Here is an 18,176-nt window from a genome sequence, read left to right as displayed (position 1 = left end):
TTTAAGCCACCGGGTCCAGGACTCGAACAGCGGTCGACTATGTGGGAGTCCAGCGACATAGTCATTACGCTAACTGCTGGTCCCAGTAGTTCAAATTCTTTAAAAAAGGGCAATAGCTAGAGGTAATTTGCAGAACAAATATAAAAAGACCACGTGGCGATACTTAACCTCAGTGTTTAGATTGCAAATTGAGTATTTTCCCCCACATGTCAGGTTAAAGCTTCAATGACAGAATGACTACTGCGATGAGGACTGAGACCATGAACCCTCCCATCTACTGTCCACGGAAACAAACAGAAATGTGCTCACAGATGCAGACAGATGTCTATACACACACACACACACACACACACACACACACATATATATGAAATGACTAAGTGGCCAAGGGGGTTACGGAGTGACTGTACCAGGACCCCCTGCTTTCATGCAAAGATTACAGGAGCGTTCTGGTCTCTACTGTTCAGAAAGAGGGCTAGAGGATTCATGCTCAAGTTCAGGGAGCTAGCATAGCTAAAGAGGCTGGGATTATAAAGAACTCTTGTATATTTCTGTATATATATTTAGATTCCTCTTCTCATTTAAACCCATAACACTGAACATGACTGCGACTACGACGACTTCCTCTTTTTAAGTTTTTTTTGTTTTTAGTTTTTGCACAGGGCATGAGCACTCACCAGAAACAGAGAGGGGGGTAAACGAGAAATCACCCCCTAGCCCCACCCCGGGGAAGGCCATGCCGTAAACCTTCTCCATTCTCTTAGGATCTGGGGCACGCACGCATATGTGCCTAGAGTGATTTTCCAGCCACTGAGTCCAGAATTCGAACCTCAAAGTTGGCCATGTGGGAGGCCTTGCCTTAACCTCCACAACACCTGCCTGCCCTTTCTTTTTAAATTCCTTTTTATTTAAACTAAACACTACTTGTGAATCAAAAGGACATTAAAATCCCTGAGACAGTATGTCAGTCTCGGTGCCTTAGACGTGTACCTGTAATTCTTATACCATTAACTCAACCTATAGTGGAGAACTTGGGGGACAGGGATTAAGGACGTACACAGGACTTCACTTGCTAGATTAGATTTTAAAAGACCACAGCCTTTTCAACCGTACAGGTCAATGTTTTACAGTATATTCTGTACAGCGATCATCGAATTTTACATTTCTCTCACGCCAAAAGGCATCCCTACACTCATAGCAGCCATTCCTCCTTCCACGGCCACTTGAGCCCCGGCAGTCACTATCGACTGACTCTACCCACGGACGTGCCCACTCTGGACACCCTGAAGAAACGCAGTGACACAGCGTGTGGCGTTTGGTGACTGACTCCTACGCTCAGCATCCTTCAAGGTTCACCCAGATCTGTGGTAGCATGGATCTAGGGTTATAAAGTGATATGAAATAAGGCTTCCCAGGAAAATATTTCCAAATTACAAAGAAAGCCATTCCTGCCAGTGTAGAATTAGGAAGAACACAAGTTTATGAAAAGAATGTGAAAGTAAGAATAAGAAGTAAAGAATAGGAAAAATAAAAATCTCCTTTTACTAACTTGGGAAAGACAGAGCTAGATATGAGGGACTTCAGGAATCTGTGGAAAATGGAATCAAGAGACAAAAATACAAATATAAACTTTATTTCTCAACAGTATCTCCGTCAAGTTCAAGACATCTGTGCGATTCCCATCAGCCACTTAGTTCGTCCGTAAAGAACAGAGCACCCGGGGGAGTTCACAACGTCAATGGAGTCTTTTCTATATTATTTAGTGAAGAAAAATGCCCTTTAAAGACTTTAAGAAGGTCAGAAGGAGCAGATCCAGGACAGTAAGGTGGACCCCTAATGCTCCCTCCCCGAGACTCTCACAAAGTGCCCCTGTCTGATGAGAGGAAGGAGCAGGGGCACCCTTGAGGTAGAGACAGACTCTCTGGTGGCATTTTTCTGAGTGTTTGTCTGCTCAAGTCTGGCTAACTTTCTCAAAACACTCTCATAATAACCACATGGCACCATTCTTTGGCCTTCCAGAAGCCCTCAAGCAAAGCACCTCAGCCATGACCTCTGCTCTTGACCAGAGTGCTCTGCCTCCGGCTGGACCGCTTCTCCCTCGTGGCTCTGCCTTCGGGACCGTGCTGGCAAGGCCACGCACCCACTCCTGGGACAATTCTCCCGAAAGGCACTGGGCCCTTCGCCCGCCTGTTTTATTTCCATGGACAGGTCTGCTCTCGTCTGTAGCAGCTATGGGTGCAACAGTCTTGACACCTGTGAGCAGAACATTCCCTTGACTGGAGTTGGTCGGTCGAAGTCGTGCACTGGGCCACCCGGGAGGCCCGTGGTGCTGGCTGCTGCCAGTGCGTGGTCAGGCCTCTTCGATGAGGGCATCCACAACGTTAACGTTTTCTCTGCAGATGGACGTGACTGGTCTGCTGCGGCAGGCGCCTCCGACATCCTCTCCTCCCTTCCCGAAACCAGTTACCCGTCTGTCAGCTGCTGCTTCCTCTGGGGTTGTCCCATAAACTTGTGCTTGGCAGCTTTTGTTCCTGCTCGGTAGTAGAGTAGTGATCCTCGGGGAAGTCCCCGGTGGCGGCAGACAGGTTGACCCTTCGCCGTGCCTTCTGAATCTCTATGCCCCACTTTTGAGTCGCCAAAGTTCCCCTCATCTACAGCTTTCATTCAACAGCAGGAGGGTAGCTGTTGTGACCGCTGTAGGTTTTAACAGTGTCTCTAAGAATGTTCCATTTTTACGACTGAAAGATCTTCTGGGACATACACATGCTAAATTTCACTTTTTCTCCTTAAAGAAGGAAAAAGTTAGTCTTCTCCTTAAAGGAATCACCTGACTTCTTGCTGGCAGCTGCACCACTAAATTCCGGGAGAGGGCATGTTTGCAGAGAAACCAGTTTACCTAGAGCGGTACTGCCCCACCAGGGAGCACGGGGCACCTACACAGCTCTGAAGACTCCCATCTGTCTTTCTTCCTCAGTTCCCATCGCCAGCATGAGAAGTGGTTTTAACCATGAACTAACTCGGTTTCAGATTAGGTGTGTTCTCCTATTGTTACAGTGGGTTGTCGGCTAAGTCATGACGTTATTTTTCTGTTTTCCTATGCAAAAATGTGTCGTGGCTTTGCTGACGACCCAAGACTAGCTATTCTCACTTAAAATGATGCTACTTCCTAGTTCTGAGAGACTGGCTTGACATTTCTTTTTTCTTTGCAGATTTGCCACAGGATGCATAGTGCTCGCCAGAGAGAAACAGAGGGTGGGGCAGTGAGAAAGCACACCGAGATCCCTTCCTACAAGCCTATCTGTGAGACCGAATGGGAGAGTGATGGGCCAGGCGAGGAAGAGCCTCCTTCATAGAAGGGGCAGGTAGGCACCACCCAATCTGCTGGGAGCACCGGAGAGGCCGACAGGAAGTGGGTGTGCTTCCTCCCCTCTCTCTCAAACTTCCTGCCAGAGCTCGTTGTATTCTGCTCTTGCACATGGACCTGGCTCCATCTCTGAACCCCACTCCGCCCCGGCAGGACTGGCCCTAGCCCCTCCAGCCAGCCAGACTCCACGGTCTGCCTGAGAGAACCTGGATCTGCAGTCTCCCAAGGACCCCTCCGAGCCTGGGACTGCAACTGCCTGGGCTTCCCTGCTTTGGTCCCTTGGCTTTCTCCAGGTTCCAGACAGCCTAGCGTGGGACTTCCTGGGAGCTACCTCCTGTACTGAGGCTCTTCCTCTAGACAGACATGTATCCTGCTGGTTCTCTCTGGGAACCCTGACCAACGCACCCCAGAACCCAGTCCGCAGGCCACTTCTCTGTGACCAGGCGCACTGCCTTGCAGCTCTGAATGAGTCTCGGGCCTTTAGGTGACACCCACGTTGAGAGTGACTTCCAAATATTCTTCTCTAGACAAGATCACTTTCTTGAATCCCACGCTTCCATAACTGACTGCATACTTAACTCTGAACTTATCTAGAACTGAATTCTCCATCTTCCTGCTCAAAACGTGTTCTACTCACGGGGACAGCCTTCTCTGTGGCACCAAGCGACATCTCCAACCTGTCCATTCCTTGGGCCAAAATATTCTTGAAGTCACTCCCTCACACTTTCACATCCAGTCTATCAGCCAATTCTCCTGGTACTCAGTTGGATTTTTAAGGAATCATACTTATGTAGTTTTATTATTTAGTTGTTTTGTTGTTGGTTTTTTTTAATTTTTTTTCAGATTGAACTCTCTGATCTAACTAGAACGTACTTTGGTATAAAACGTAGGATAAAATCTTAACACTATGTATTTTTTCAAAAAGATAAACACTTGTTCCATCACAGCTGATTAAATAAAGTGATTCGGTTTGCAACTTTGCTCTGCAGATTCCAAACTTTCCGTGGCTTAGCAAAGTCGTTTTCTATTGTGATTCTGATTTCTTCTGGTTTGTTTTCCCTCCCTCAATTTTATGAAGAACATCAGTACTCTACAGGATTGAGGTCTAGTCTCTGCCCTGCATCTTTCATCATCTCACAAAACATCTGAAATTGAACTGCATTTTAGAGTCAATGGCACCTAAAAGGTACTGAGGTCAAATAGCTGCCCTGCCCTGGCTCAGGTTAAAGAAACAATGTAAGGAAAACCCCCAGAACTTACGTCTTTCCTGGCAAAACAGCTGAGTGATGCAACCTCTAAGACGCTTTAGTCAATAAAACATGAAAGACCAATTGAAAAAGCAGTATCAGACTCTGGGCGGCAATTCAAAGATCTTTGGTCAATATCACCCTCTGGTCACATGAAGAAAATGACCATCAATGGGACCAGCAGGTGGTGTAATGGCTACATAACTGGACTACATAGTCGACTGTGGTTCGAGTCTCAGACCCGGTGGCTTAAAACTCATGCCAGGTGTGTGTGCGTGTGTGCCCAAAATCCCAAGAGGAGAGTGGAGGAGAAAGGACTGCAGTGTGGCCATCCCCTCTGAACAGTGATTTCTCGCCTTCTGTCTCTGTCTCTCTGGTGAGTGCACGCACCCTACAGCAAAAAAAAGATCAAAATGTTCTCAACATGAAACAATATGAACAGCAGCCTGTCCTTCACAATGAAGAACTCTTAAAAAAAATCTTCCTGACATCAGAGACGATAGTAACAGGTGAAAAAAAGAGACATCAACTCTTGAAAAAAGCGGCTTAAAAGCTGCACTCTGAACACGAAGTTTAGACGTGTATTATTATTTTTTTTTATCTAATCCTCGTTAGCTATGCAACAAGAGATCGGGATTAAAAATCTCTCTGAATAGCACTTAGGGATCGTTCTGTGAGGGTACAGCAATGATCCCTTATGCGGTGGGGCCAGCACATGGTGTGGTGGTTTAGGCACGGGACTCCCATAAAGTCAACTGCAGCCCAAGTCCCGGACCTGGCAGCTAACGTACTTCCTCTGTCTCTTTCTCTCTCTTTCGGATGAGTGAGTGTGCCCTGTAGCAAATTTTTAAAAATGATTAAAATGATATATGAAATAAAATAAATATTAAAATGAAATTCTCAGTTGTAAGAAAGCATTATTTCACAGTCACTTAGTCCCCCCACCCCATGCCATAATGACATGTATCGACATTCGTAGTGTCTTAGATGTGGTCAATTAAGACACCTAGAACCAAACCTCCATTGCTGATAGTCACCGCCACCCATCTCCCGAATCTCTACCGACCGCCTTATTTTTATCCTTGCTCCCCACGTGGTCTATTGTTTAACCTGGCGGTCAGAGTGATCCTGTGGAAACTGACGTCTCATCGCAACTAAGACTCCGCGGGGTCTTCCTCGCTCCCTCGGTTTAAGTGGCCTGCAAGGTCTAAATGGCGTGGAACCTCCTCCCCACCATGATTTCTGACTCACCCACCCGAGGCACACTCTGCCTTCCTCACTGCTCTTCCGTGCCTACACACGCTCCCTTGTTGTCCAACCAGCCTCGTGACTACATAGCACCTCGATTCCTCGATCTTCATCTCTAGCCCCGATCACGTTCATCAATCCCAGGGGGACTTTCTCTCTCCCATCCGTCATGCCCTTCCAGCCAGGCCAGCTGTGCTCGCACCTGAGCACCTGTTCTGACTCCCCTCTGCCTCTACACTCTTGTTCTCCATACCTCAGCCAATCCCCAGGGCCTCCGGGGTCTCACCTCCCCCTGAGCAAAGGCAAACCCCTCAACGGCCCCACGCCCTGCCTCCGGCACTCCCAGGTTCTTTCTTCCCTTCCTTCCCAGAGCACTCAGAACCCTTTAATACATCGTAGTTTACTTATTCCTCATGCAGTATTTATTCTCTAACTACCCCAGCCTGAATACACTAAATTCCGAGAGAATTTACCACCTGTTTTGTTGAAAGACGCCATCCAAGGACAGACCGTGCCCCACGGCGGGTCAATAAGTGACTAGAGTGGTTACACGGCCCTCTGCTAAAAAGCCCAAGACTACAGAAGGCATCCAGCGCAAATGGAGGCATGGTGAGGTCAGAAGCACACTCTAAGTCATCCACTCTGATTGGCTGTCGTCTGTGACAGCACTGGGCGAGGTGGAGCTTCACACGGAAAGGTCTACAGCGAGAGCTCGGCGTGCGGCGTGGCGTGCACGTGCGACCCACGACATCTGCAAGGCTGCGCCGTGAGTGCTCCCAGCACCTAGTACCCAGTTCTTAACCATTCCTTTAGTTAAAAGTACAAAACTGCTTTGAAGAAAAGTATGTCTTACCGGCAGATCGGTGAAAGCAATACCTATTTAAAAAAAAAAAAAAAAAAGCGTCATTAGAGGCTGTTTTTCAAAAGCAGATTTCAGTGATAAGCTGAACGTCTAACTAAAAAGAGGAGAAAAGGCAAAGGAAGAAAAGAAAGAATTTTAAAGCTTTAACACAAAACAACATCACTGATTTGCTCTTAATAATGCCGAAAGAAATCCCCGTCTGCTGACTCGGGAAGGCCGGCCTCCTTCAGGAGGATCAGCCTCGTCTGGTAAGCATTTACTTCTGGGATGCTGCGGCTGTCTGTGGGGTTTCTGGAATGGGTGCAGACATCGCTTCAGAGCTGTTAGGAACCACGTAAGAAAACCGCTTACAAAATAGTCACAGTGGATTTCTTTTTTAACACCCTCAAGCTGAGTTTCAAGCCCCACCCCTTCATCCTTTTCATCTAGATTTAGCTTTTCAATAATTTAGGCTAGAAAGACAAGATCTTCTGAAGTTTTTTTTTTTTTTACTAAACTACATTCTTATATAACTTTTGACTACTCTGGAAAAAACAATCAATTCCTCCTTCAAAGGATAAACATTTATACAGTTGAGAATGTCTCTAGAATTTTCAGGAATTTCAACATAGCTTTTTTCCAAATATAACCTGCACAATGGCAGCAGCAATGAAATAAGTCTACTGGCATCCCAAAGACAAGTCCCGTCTTCGTAATCTTCCTTCCCATCGAGGAACTGAAAATAAGGTAATCAGTACACCAAATACTTCTGTAGGACCTCACTGATAGGTTTGAAAAAGATTAAGTTCTAGACCAGTAAGAGAGGGGTGGAATCGATAAATAAGCTAATCTCGAGTCTTCCCATCTGAACACCCATAAAACGAAACTCAAAAAAACAAAACAGCCCCGCTCCCTCTACGATCCTGACCCCTACAAATAATGAGGGCATTTCTGCTAAATTATTTTTAAGTCTCTTTCCGCCTGACAATCCACGCCTCCATGAGTGTTGCAGGGTCGACAGAAAACTTAACTTTCTATTTAAAAAATGAACTTAAAAGACGAATTGAATATAAACATTAAAAAACAAATGTAGGAGGGCCGGCAGGTGGCCTGGTGGCTAAGGGTGCTGGACTCCTACATGGCCGATCGCGGTTCAAGTCCGGGATCTGGTGGCTTGCTTTCTCTCTCTCTCTCTCTCATTTTCTCTCTCTGTCTCTCTCTCTCTGGTCAAATTAAAATAAATAAATAAAGTTAAGTAAAATAATTATTTAAAAAAACAAAACAAAAACAAAAACAAATGTAGGGGCATAGTGGTTAAGGGAGCCAGATTCCACATGGCCAACCATTCACACCCCACCCTTGCAGCCTAAGAACGCTAGGCACGAGTGCACGTCCCAGATCCCAACAGGACGAAGGAAGGGAGAAGGGAGTGTTATGTCACCGCTCCCCGCTCGGGGGTGCTCTCTCCCTGCCCCCCACCCCCGCTTCATGAGCACACGAGCCCTCTGGCAATTTGGAAAGTGTATTTACGTACATGTGTTAAAAGAAAATATTGTAATAAAATGCCTATGCATATTTTAACACATTTCATAAAAGAGCTGCATCAATTATTTGTCTCAAAGAGGTCTATTTATAATGAAGACTGTCTATATATTATTCTAGCAAAAATGCTTATTAGTAATTAATTAAACCTTTTTTCTAACGTGGCCAGAGAGCAGGGGTACTCCATTAGAGACAGAGGGGCGGGGTTTGAGAAAGTGCCTCCCACGTGGCAAGGTCACACTGCAATCCCTTTCCTGTCATTTCTCTGTTTGGGATTTTTAGAAATGCATGCAAAGGAGCCTGGCATGGTTTAGTTGTTGTGGTTGTTTTGGTTTGTTTTTCTTAAAGGGCACACACACTCACAAGTGGGAGACAGAAGCAGGGGCAGGGTGGGGAAGGTGAGAAAGCATCCCTAGGGGAGGGATGGCATGTCTTTTGAGCTCCGGGTTTGGGGCTTGGAACATACAGTTGGCCATGTGGGATCCATGCCACTGGCTGGCCTGCGTGCTTTTCGGGTCTCCAGGTCAGAGACCAGAACCGCACAGCTGGACACATGGCGTCAGGTCGCCTTAGCCACCGTGCCACAGGCTGGCCTGAGCCCCTTACCACAAACACCAACGATGAATCTAAACTGGTTCGATGGATGAACTGTCTTTAACGCTGCCATGTAGAGCCAGCACAACCTACACACTACAAAGAGGTCACTTTAACCGGCTGGCGTACAATTCAACTTCACGCAGAAAACCATTTCCCCTGTTTGTAATCGCCTCGTGTTCTGAAAAGTGATCTTCAACTGATGAACGGTATTCAGTAACACAAGGTCAACCTTTTTCAGATGAAGTGAACTTACACACTGGAATGTCTCTCCCTTATTTTCTCAACACAAATCTTCCCGTTTCTCTTCATATGGTATGCAAGCGAATTTTATGAAAACTTTACATGAGACAGAAACTAAAAATGTATCAGCTTTGGGGTGGAAATTATCCACTGTGGCAAGGACAAGAGATCACAGCTAAATAGTATTGTTTTTTTTCTTTCTTTCTTTTTTTGAGAGAGATTTTTGCTATAGGGCACCTGTGCTCGCCAGAGAGACAGACACAGAGACAGCGAGAAATCTCTCTCTCTCACACACACACACACACACACACACACACATACCCCAGGGGGCGATGGCCATGCCACAATCCCTTCTCCTCCATCCTCCTCTTGGGATTTTGGGCCCCCCTCGAGAGATTTGGCGCGCATACGCACACACACACACACACACACACACACACACACCTGGCATGAGTTTTAAGCATCCAGGTCCAGGACTCAAACCATGGTCCACTACGTGGGTGGCCAGCAACAGAACCATTATGCCATCCGCTGGTCCCATGGTATTAGTTTCTCAATGCTAGAACAGACCAGAGACCAGCTGACTTTTCCTGAAAAGGGCTGGCTGGTCCATACTGTCTGCTTCCAGGCCATCCACTCTTGTCACCAACACCCAGATCTGCAGCTGTGGCAGGAACACACCAGACAGCAGTACGCAAATGGGTGTGGCAGGTCCCAGTGGGACTCACGTTCGAAAGCGAGCAGGAGGCTGACTCGGCCATGGCCTGCCGATCCCTGTGGTAGTGGTCACTCCTGCTCACTAGCATTTCACCACCACACCCCTGCACCCAGCCACCACCCAGTAAACAACGGCACTGAGCAACCTTTAAGGAGCATGCCCGCCGTGCCAGCCATGGTCTATGAACTCTGCAGGCCTCATTTCAGCTTCCCCTAGCCACTGACTGTGGTGGATGGTCAAGGGATTAGCTAGACTCCACAGACCAGAGGCTAAGGGAACCGGACCCCACCCAGCCAAGCGTGGGCCCAGTCCACAGGTCAGGTGTGAGTCTGTGTGCCCCGGTCCTGATGGGCTGGAGAAGAAAAGATTGCCGAATGATCACCCCCATTGGGGGGTTCCCCTCTCCCCCCTTCTCCCACCACAAGCACACACACACATGCCCTCGGGTGATGTGAAATTTCTAAAATAATAAATAAAGTGATCCTGTTTTAGAAACTGGTAAAACTGAGGCACGGAGATGTTAGTTAACTCCAATAAAATCAGATGGAGGAGCCAGCAGGTGGCGGGGTGGTTAAGTCGCTGGACTCTCATGTGGATGACCATGGTTTGAGTCCTGAGCCCAGAGGCTTGGAACATCAGGCACGTGTGCATATATGCCCAGTGAGGAAGGATTGTGCCATGGCCATCTCCACTGAGGGGTGATTTCTCGCGTTCTCTCTTTCTCTGGTGAGCGCACGCATCCTACGGCAAAAACCTTCAAAAAAAAAAAAAAATCAGGTGGAGTCAACCCCAGGCAAGACTAACTCTGTTACACTGCCTCTCTATTGACATTTCAGTTAAGAGTGCCCAATGTTTCAAATTTACTTAAAAAATTAAAATATGATTCCAAAACTAGTTATCCTTTTGTCAAGAAGCATCTTACATCTTAAAGCTACTTTTCCTAGACAAGAGAAAAAATTCGACTGGGATATTTGTGAAACTCTAATAGGAAAATAAAAATCATATCACCTGCAATCTTCCAAGCTCTTAAAATAAAAGTTCTTCTCTAGAAAGTTAAAAAATTTAGTTTTAAAAAAAAATTTTGTTGTTGTTTTTTCAAAGTGTCCTTTTGTATTTTTGAGCCAAAGGTTATGCCCCAAAGCAGAGTTCTCCTGGTTTAAGATCTTAACTATCTAAAGCAGCCAGACCCATTAGGACTCGATCAATGAGCTACTCCGACAAGCCCAGGTCAGAATGGCCACACCACTTATACCAAAGGGGCTGAACCCCTGCGGAAGCCAGGGGGCCACCAAACTCAAACCACAAATACACACATAATGTGCACCAGGCTCTGAACACAACCGCCCTCGTGAGAACACACAGATCCTTCGTGGCTCTGCAACAGTGTTTAAGTTAGACGACACAGAGGAACTTCGTAAAGAGAATTAATAATCAGAAGTATAAAAAAGAACTTTAGAAACAAAATATACTGAGACACTACAAGGAATAGCTATTGCCAGTGTGGCAGGAAATTCAGAAAGTTCTACTATGAGATGACAGAGCAGCTTTCGTGTTACATTAAATATCATCCACTACTTGTCTACGCATGCTCTCTGCGGTCCTTTCTGAATACTATTGAGCAACGTGGAGTGTCTGCCTCTTCGGGTTAGTTTCTGCTTCCACTCACTTTACCCATGAGAAATAATCTGCTGGGAGGTGAAAACTTTTCCATCAGTGAACCTTTTTGTTGTTGTTGTTAAGCATTAGTTTTGCTATCCTTCATGCTTTCTACAAAAATTTTTTTTTAATCTAAGAGAACATAACAACCAAACACAATGCATGCATATTCAACTCAAGTTCCTAATTTTCTTCTGGTGCTACAATGTATAGGCTCCCTCAAGTTTTCCTTCCTCTATTTATTATCAGTAGCTAGCTGTCCGCTCTTAGCTCTTATAAATCCTGTTACTGTCTGCCCCTGTGTGTCTGCCCCTTCTGCGGGGCTGGCTGCAGGGGCCCCCGGCTGGCACCGCGCTGGCAGGCTGGCCCCTGAGGACGCCAATGCTCTTCCCTCAGCAGTGACACTGAGTGCCCCTCCCTCGTTACTGCTCTGTACCCACCTCTGACAGGGGGAGGGGCTTTTTTCTGAGTACCCGTTACCTAGAGAACTGAAGCATACTGCAGGGATTAAAAACTAGTTATAGAAATCACATAATTAGTGGTAACACTGTTAGCCTAAGCCTTTTAGAACACTGTATACGACCATCCCTGGATGTGGGTCGGAGGATTCCTTTTCTCTCCAATGGAAATAAGTGGGAGTGGAGAAAAAGTTTTTGTCAGTTGTGTAGTGTTAAAGAACAGCACTGTTTTAGATTTGCCAAATACTGCATTTGCTGGTGCTATTTTATACAGCTGAAGCAACGGCTTTGCAGCAAAGTAAGACATAATAAAATATTCAATTCCTCCATTAAAACAAACAAACAAAAATTCTTGGCGTTTCTCTTACTGGACTAATCCCCTGAGGATGGGGATTATGTCTACACTTATTCTTATACATAAGATATAAAGTAACCTTCGGAGACTAGAAATTGTCACCATTTCTTCCACTTCTCTCTGGAGCGAAGAGAGAAACCATTTCTAGAGGGTCTACTTGTAAAGGTGAGTCGCATAATCAGTGTGAGCACCATACCAGAAGGAGAACAATCGCAGCATGTGGTTATATCGCATGCAATAAATACGTTGTCCCAGTACCTAAACTATGTCCGTTTTTGGTGTAAAAGCAGGTGTTGTTGATAAGGTTAACGCAACAGCCAATGACATCACCCGTCGTGAAAGTCGGTCCATACGGCTGTCCGGTTCCAGAAGAACAAAACGAATGTCCGTCATCCCCGTGGTAACCATATGAATGTTTATCCCAACCTAAAGAGAAAAGGCCAGTACATTTACAATGAAAAGGAAGGTTCCACTAGACCAGATTTATTCACTGCGATTACCGTAAGAGAAGCCAGCACAGTACAACAGATAGTGCAAAAATAACATTTCCAAATGGACATTTAAAACCTCACCAACCACACGCCATCCATTTTCCTATCTTAAATACTGTTTACAACATTAAGGAAAATAAAGTTGCTACAAAGAACACAAAAACAAGTCTGAAACCTAGAATACGTGCACTTAGCAACGACAACAAGCCAGGGCGCCCTGGTGGTTCAAGAGCTGAACTCTCACATGGCCAACCAGATTTCGAGTCTCAGACCTGGGGGCCTAGAAGCAAAGCCAGGCGTGTGCTCTTGTGCGCCCGAGCCTCCCAAGAGGAGAAGGAGTTGTAGCATGGCTGCCCTGACTGGGCGGTGATTTCTCACTTTCCTTCTCTCTGTATCTCTCTGTCTCTCTCCTCTCTGGCAAGTGCACACAACCTCACGCCAAAAACATAAATAAATAAATAAATAAAACAAGGAGCTGATGTGACTGTATACAAAAATGTCAAAAAGCAAAGCAAGGGTCAGCAGACGGCATAGCAGTCACATTGCTGGACACGCACATGAGCAACCATGGTCTGAGTCCTAGAACCAGTGGCTTGAAACCCACACAGGGCACATGTGCGTGTGTAACCAAGACCCCAGGAGGAGAGTGGAGAAGGGATTACAGTGTGGCTATAACCTCTGGGGGGTGATTTCTCACTTTCCCTCTCACTGTCTCTGTCTGTCTGTCTCTCTCTCTCCAGAGAGTGCACATGCCCTAAGGCAAAAACCTCTAAAAATTTTTTTAAAAGATAATGAATAAATAAATGTTTTAAAAAAATAAAGCAAAACAAAACAAACAAAAGAAGAATAAACAAGGTATGTGTGTGTATATATAAATATATAAATAAATAAATATATATATATATATGTGCTATGTATCTTTTACTAAGTAGCAAGAAATTTAACTTATTAAAACCAACTTCGCTACCACTTATTATAACTCATAATGCAGTGACAAAAATACAGAAAATCGGTACTTAACTATTTCAGTTCATTATTTGACAAGTTTAACCAGAGAAGGCTAGCCAAAATTACAATACTATGATGCAATTTTTAGTGTACCTGGAAGTCTATTCATGTTCACACCTTGAGCGGAAAGGCCAATTCCCATGTAACTATTGGGGGGAAAAAAAGAAAGAAAATCAGGTCATTATGGCCATAAACGTGTAAATTACCAAACACTCTCAGAAGCTAAGGACCAAGCGGAACTCCTGAAGCAGCTACAAAAATGCTGTTGCAATTCATTACACAGCAGCAAAGGGAAATATTAAACACAGTAAACCCAGAGTCACGGCAAACGTCCCCAGGAACCACCTGTAAGTACTCCAAGTATGTGCGATACCTAGGTACTCAACTAACCACCTACGAAGGCCTTGCCAACTATCGACTGCTCATTATTTAAGATGACAACTTCTGAGAAAAAGTACGGGGGAGGGGGCTTATGGGAGAAAAAAAGAAATGTTAGATATATAAAACAATGTGTTTCCGAAAGGACACGGGGAAAATTTAGACCATTCCCTCCACCCCAAAAGAGAGACATGGATTCAACACTAAAAATATCCTCACGCTAAAGTATCAGAAATGTCTTTAAATTACACATAAAATGTATGCTTGAGAGTACCTACATGACAGTTCCCTGAAATGGCACAAGTTGACAAAGACTACTTAAACATGGAACTCAATTATTGACTTATGAAATTAGAACAAAATAATTCACATGAAAGAAATACCTGAGGAAAGGTGATTTTTAAGGTTTTCACTATAGGCCGCGTGCGCTCACCAGACAGACAGCGAGAGACATAGAGACAGAAAGCAAGAAATCACCCCCCAGGGGGGATGGTCACGCCGCAATCCCTTCTCCTCCATTCTCCTCTCGGGATCTTGGGCACGCACGCACACACGCCCGGTGTGAGTTTTAAGCCACCGGGTCTGGGACACGAATCGCGGTCGACTACGTGGGAGTCCAGCGACACAGCCATTACGCTAACTGCTGGTTCCCCCAAGGTACACCATTTTTAAAGGCCTATCAAACATCAAGATTAAAATCTGATGGGGGCCAACAGCTGCCATAGTGATTAAGAGTCTAGACTCCCACATGGTCGACTATGGTTCGAGTCCTAGACCCAGAGATTCAAAACTCACATTGGGGACATGTGTGTGCATTTCCAAAATCCCAAAAGGAGAATGGAGGAGAAAGGACTGCAGTGTGGCCATCTCCCCTGGGGGATGATTTCTCGCTTTCTATCTCTCTGTTTTTCTCTCTCTGGTGAGCGCACATACCCTATAGCAACTATCTATCTAAAAATAATAAAACATGATATGGATCAAAAAAGGCAAAAGCACGAAGTAATACATGTATAAATATGGATGCGGAAAATAAATCAAGGACCAAACTGAATCCATTTGATAAAAGGCGAATTGATCATGGCTCTATCAAGATTTAAAATGGCATTTGATAAAGTTCAGTCACCATTCATGATTTAAAACTACAGAAAAGTTAAAAGGACATTACTTTAAATGTAATGTACTCTTCCCAAACCTAATACATTACAAAAGACGCACCACAGTCCAGCATAAAGCTATTTCCATTAAAATCAGAACATGGAGACGCCTTCGATTATTCATCATTGTTTTAGAAGGTTTAGTCACCTTAATAAAATAAGAAAATCACATAACCAGTGTCAACATTAGGAGATATAAGATTGCCCTTGTTTATAATTAGCGTGATCACATACTCAGTAAAACACAGAATCTACCAAAAGCTTTAGAATTAATTAGGTATTTCAGGAAAGTAACTACACGTAAAAAAATGTTTTTTAATTCCCTTCTAGTATTAGCCAGCTAGAGAAAAAAAATCAGTGTAGTGTGTAAATATACCAGTACAGTAACTACGGACACCAGACGCTGAAATAAAGCTCTCCGGGGAGACTCAGAACCGTGTAGAAGGTGTAAATGCAGTTAGGCATCTGGGTAAGCCGAAAGCATAAAAGTTCAAAATATGAGTCGTCAGAAAAGTCAAGACACATTTTTGCACAGGAAAATGCTTCATGGATTTTGCGACAGCCCAATACTACATACGTCAATGCATTTCGAATCAGATGCCAGGAAAGTATTTTAAACCAGACAAAATGCTTTTAAAGTTACTATGTAAAAACACAGGATTTCTGGCCAAAAAAGACAAGATAGTTTTAACAAAAGAAATATGATTTCGTTTCCTCTACCATATAATGAAACTCACCATTAACTGTACTCACAAGAGCAGTACCACTGATAGGAACGCATGGGTGAGTGAGACAGAGTAAAAACATACTAAGAAAGAACAGTTAAGATGCCTGGTCAAGAAGGCTCACTCAGCTTTAGCCCCTCTGCTGCAAATACAACATAAAATGTAAGTATTACCAAAAAAACAAAGGGTAACAGAACGGGGACTAGCAGTTAGTGTAATGGCTATGTCGCTGGACTCCCACGTAGTCGACTGCCGTTTGAGACCCAGACCCGGTGGCTTAAACTCACGCTGGGCGTGTGTGCGTGCGTGCCCAAGATCCCGAGAGAAGAAGGGAGGAAAAGAGATTGCGGCGTGACCATCCCCCCTGGGGGGTGATTTCTCAGTTTCTGTCTCTCTGTCTCTCTCTGTCTTTCTGGTAGCGTAATGGCTATGTCGCTGGACTCCCACGTAGTCGACTGCCGTTTGAGTCCCGGACCCGGTGGCTTAAACTCACACCAGGCGCATGTGCGTGCGTGCCCAAGATCCCGAGAGGAGAATGGAGAAGGGATTGCGGTGTGACCATCCCCCGTGGGGAGTGATTTCTCACTTTCTGTCTCTCTCTGGCGAGCGCACGCGCCCTATAGCAAAAACCTCTCCAAAAAAAAAGGGAATAACAGAGAACCAGCATTTGCTGTGATAATTCAGCTGATAATTGTCCAGACATGAAAAATAGGTTGTTGAGTGGAAAATCACACTACGTACTGAGGAAGATAACAATGAAGTCATGCCGACACAGTGCAATACAGAGAAATGAAGGGTCAAAGATGAAAAAATAAATAAATCTGCCTCCATCTCGAGGTGACACGACTGCTCATAAAGAAAACCGTAAGGGACCTAAAAACTACTTGGAATTAATCAGCGATTAACAGGGTGGCAGGACACGGGGTAGTATACAGAAATCTACGTGTTTGGCTATGCTGGCAGCAAGTATTAGGAAGACAAAATTTAAAGACCAGTTGTATCTCCAACCGCACCGGAAATTAAGAACTGAACAACAACAAAAAAAAAACAAGATTTCTCTACTGAGAATTATCAAGCATTGCTGAGGAAAATTAAAGAGTATGCACATGGGACCACCTGAGGCCTGGTGGCTAAAGGAGTGGGATCCCACGTGGTCAACCAAGTGGTCTGAATCTCAGCCTCAGCACCTTGGAAACATGCCAGGTGCCCGTGTGTGCCCCAAATCCTAACGGGATTCAGAAACGGAAGAAAAAAGACTGTGATGGGACCAAGCCTCACTGGAAGGGGTAATTCTCCCTCATTCTTCCTCTGTTCCTCTGACAGGTGCACACACCCTGTGACGGGAATTGGGGGATGGGGGAACATGTGAGTAAGTGGCAAGGTATGTTAATAGGCATAGATTTAAAGACTCCCAGAGGCTTCGATTCTCTTCCAACTAATCTTAGAATGAGCACAATCCCGGTCCTCATCGCCCCAGGTGTTTTTTAATCCGACAAACTGATTCCAAATGTTTATGGAAAGGTGAAAAGAATCTAAAACACCCACAGAAAGCTTGAAAAAGAGCAAACTCAAAGGACTTATGCGATCTGACTTCAAGACGGGAAGAGTCTGGTTATTACCATAAGGCTCAACAAACAGGTCAACGCCAGTAAATGAAGGCGACCAGAGAGGCGGGTGGGAAGTGTCCAATGACTGTGATCATTCCGTATTTAACAACAGTGCCAAGAAAACGGAATAGAGTCACGACCATAAACAAGAATGATACCCATACAGAAGGAGAACCTTAATTTAACTCACACGACACGCAAAAATCAAGCGAAGATATATCAGTCCTAAGTATAAAAGTTAAAAATATAAGGCTTCTCTCACCGCAGGCATGTGTACATGTGTGTGTGCCCCAAACCCCAGGATTACAGCATGGTCATCCCCCCACCCCACCCTGGGGAAGGTGATTTCTTGCTTTCTGTCTCTCCAGCAAATGCGCTCACCCTATAGCAAAAATCTTTTTTTTTTTTTTTGAGAGGTTTTTGCTACAGGGTGTGTGCACTTGCTAGAAAGACTGAGAGATACAGAGAGACAGTAAGTGAGAAATCACCCCCCAGGGGGGATAGCCACAATGCAATCCCTTCTCCTCCATTCTCCTCTCTCTCTCTC

The 18,176-nt window shown here is 45.0% G+C and overlaps 1 protein-coding gene and 1 long non-coding RNA gene across 2 annotated transcripts in view; both read right to left on the bottom strand.

Moving 5' to 3' along the window:
* Positions 1-18,176, bottom strand: part of RANBP9 (RAN binding protein 9) — a 75,642-nt gene that overhangs the window by 29,476 nt on the left and 27,990 nt on the right. Inside the window, exons 2-4 of the mRNA XM_027774802.1 lie at positions 13,859-13,911; positions 12,525-12,692; positions 6,713-6,735 (exon numbers count right to left, since the gene is read on the bottom strand). Of these exons, the coding sequence (XP_027630603.1) occupies positions 6,713-6,735; positions 12,525-12,692; positions 13,859-13,907 (240 nt within the window). The 5' untranslated portion in view covers positions 13,908-13,911. The remainder of the gene's footprint in view (positions 1-6,712; positions 6,736-12,524; positions 12,693-13,858; positions 13,912-18,176) is intronic.
* Positions 1,618-4,885, bottom strand: LOC114009180 (uncharacterized). Its single transcript, XR_003550637.1, has 2 exons — positions 4,625-4,885; positions 1,618-2,785 (listed from the first exon to the last, which is right to left on the bottom strand). It is a non-coding gene; the product is annotated as an uncharacterized LOC114009180 (long non-coding RNA).

The sequence above is a fragment of the Tupaia chinensis genome, unplaced genomic scaffold, assembly GCF_000334495.1.
Source record: "Tupaia chinensis unplaced genomic scaffold, TupChi_1.0 Scaffold000048_1, whole genome shotgun sequence".
Lineage (NCBI taxonomy): Eukaryota > Metazoa > Chordata > Mammalia > Scandentia > Tupaiidae > Tupaia > Tupaia belangeri.
This window is presented reverse-complemented; position numbering and strand designations above follow the sequence as displayed.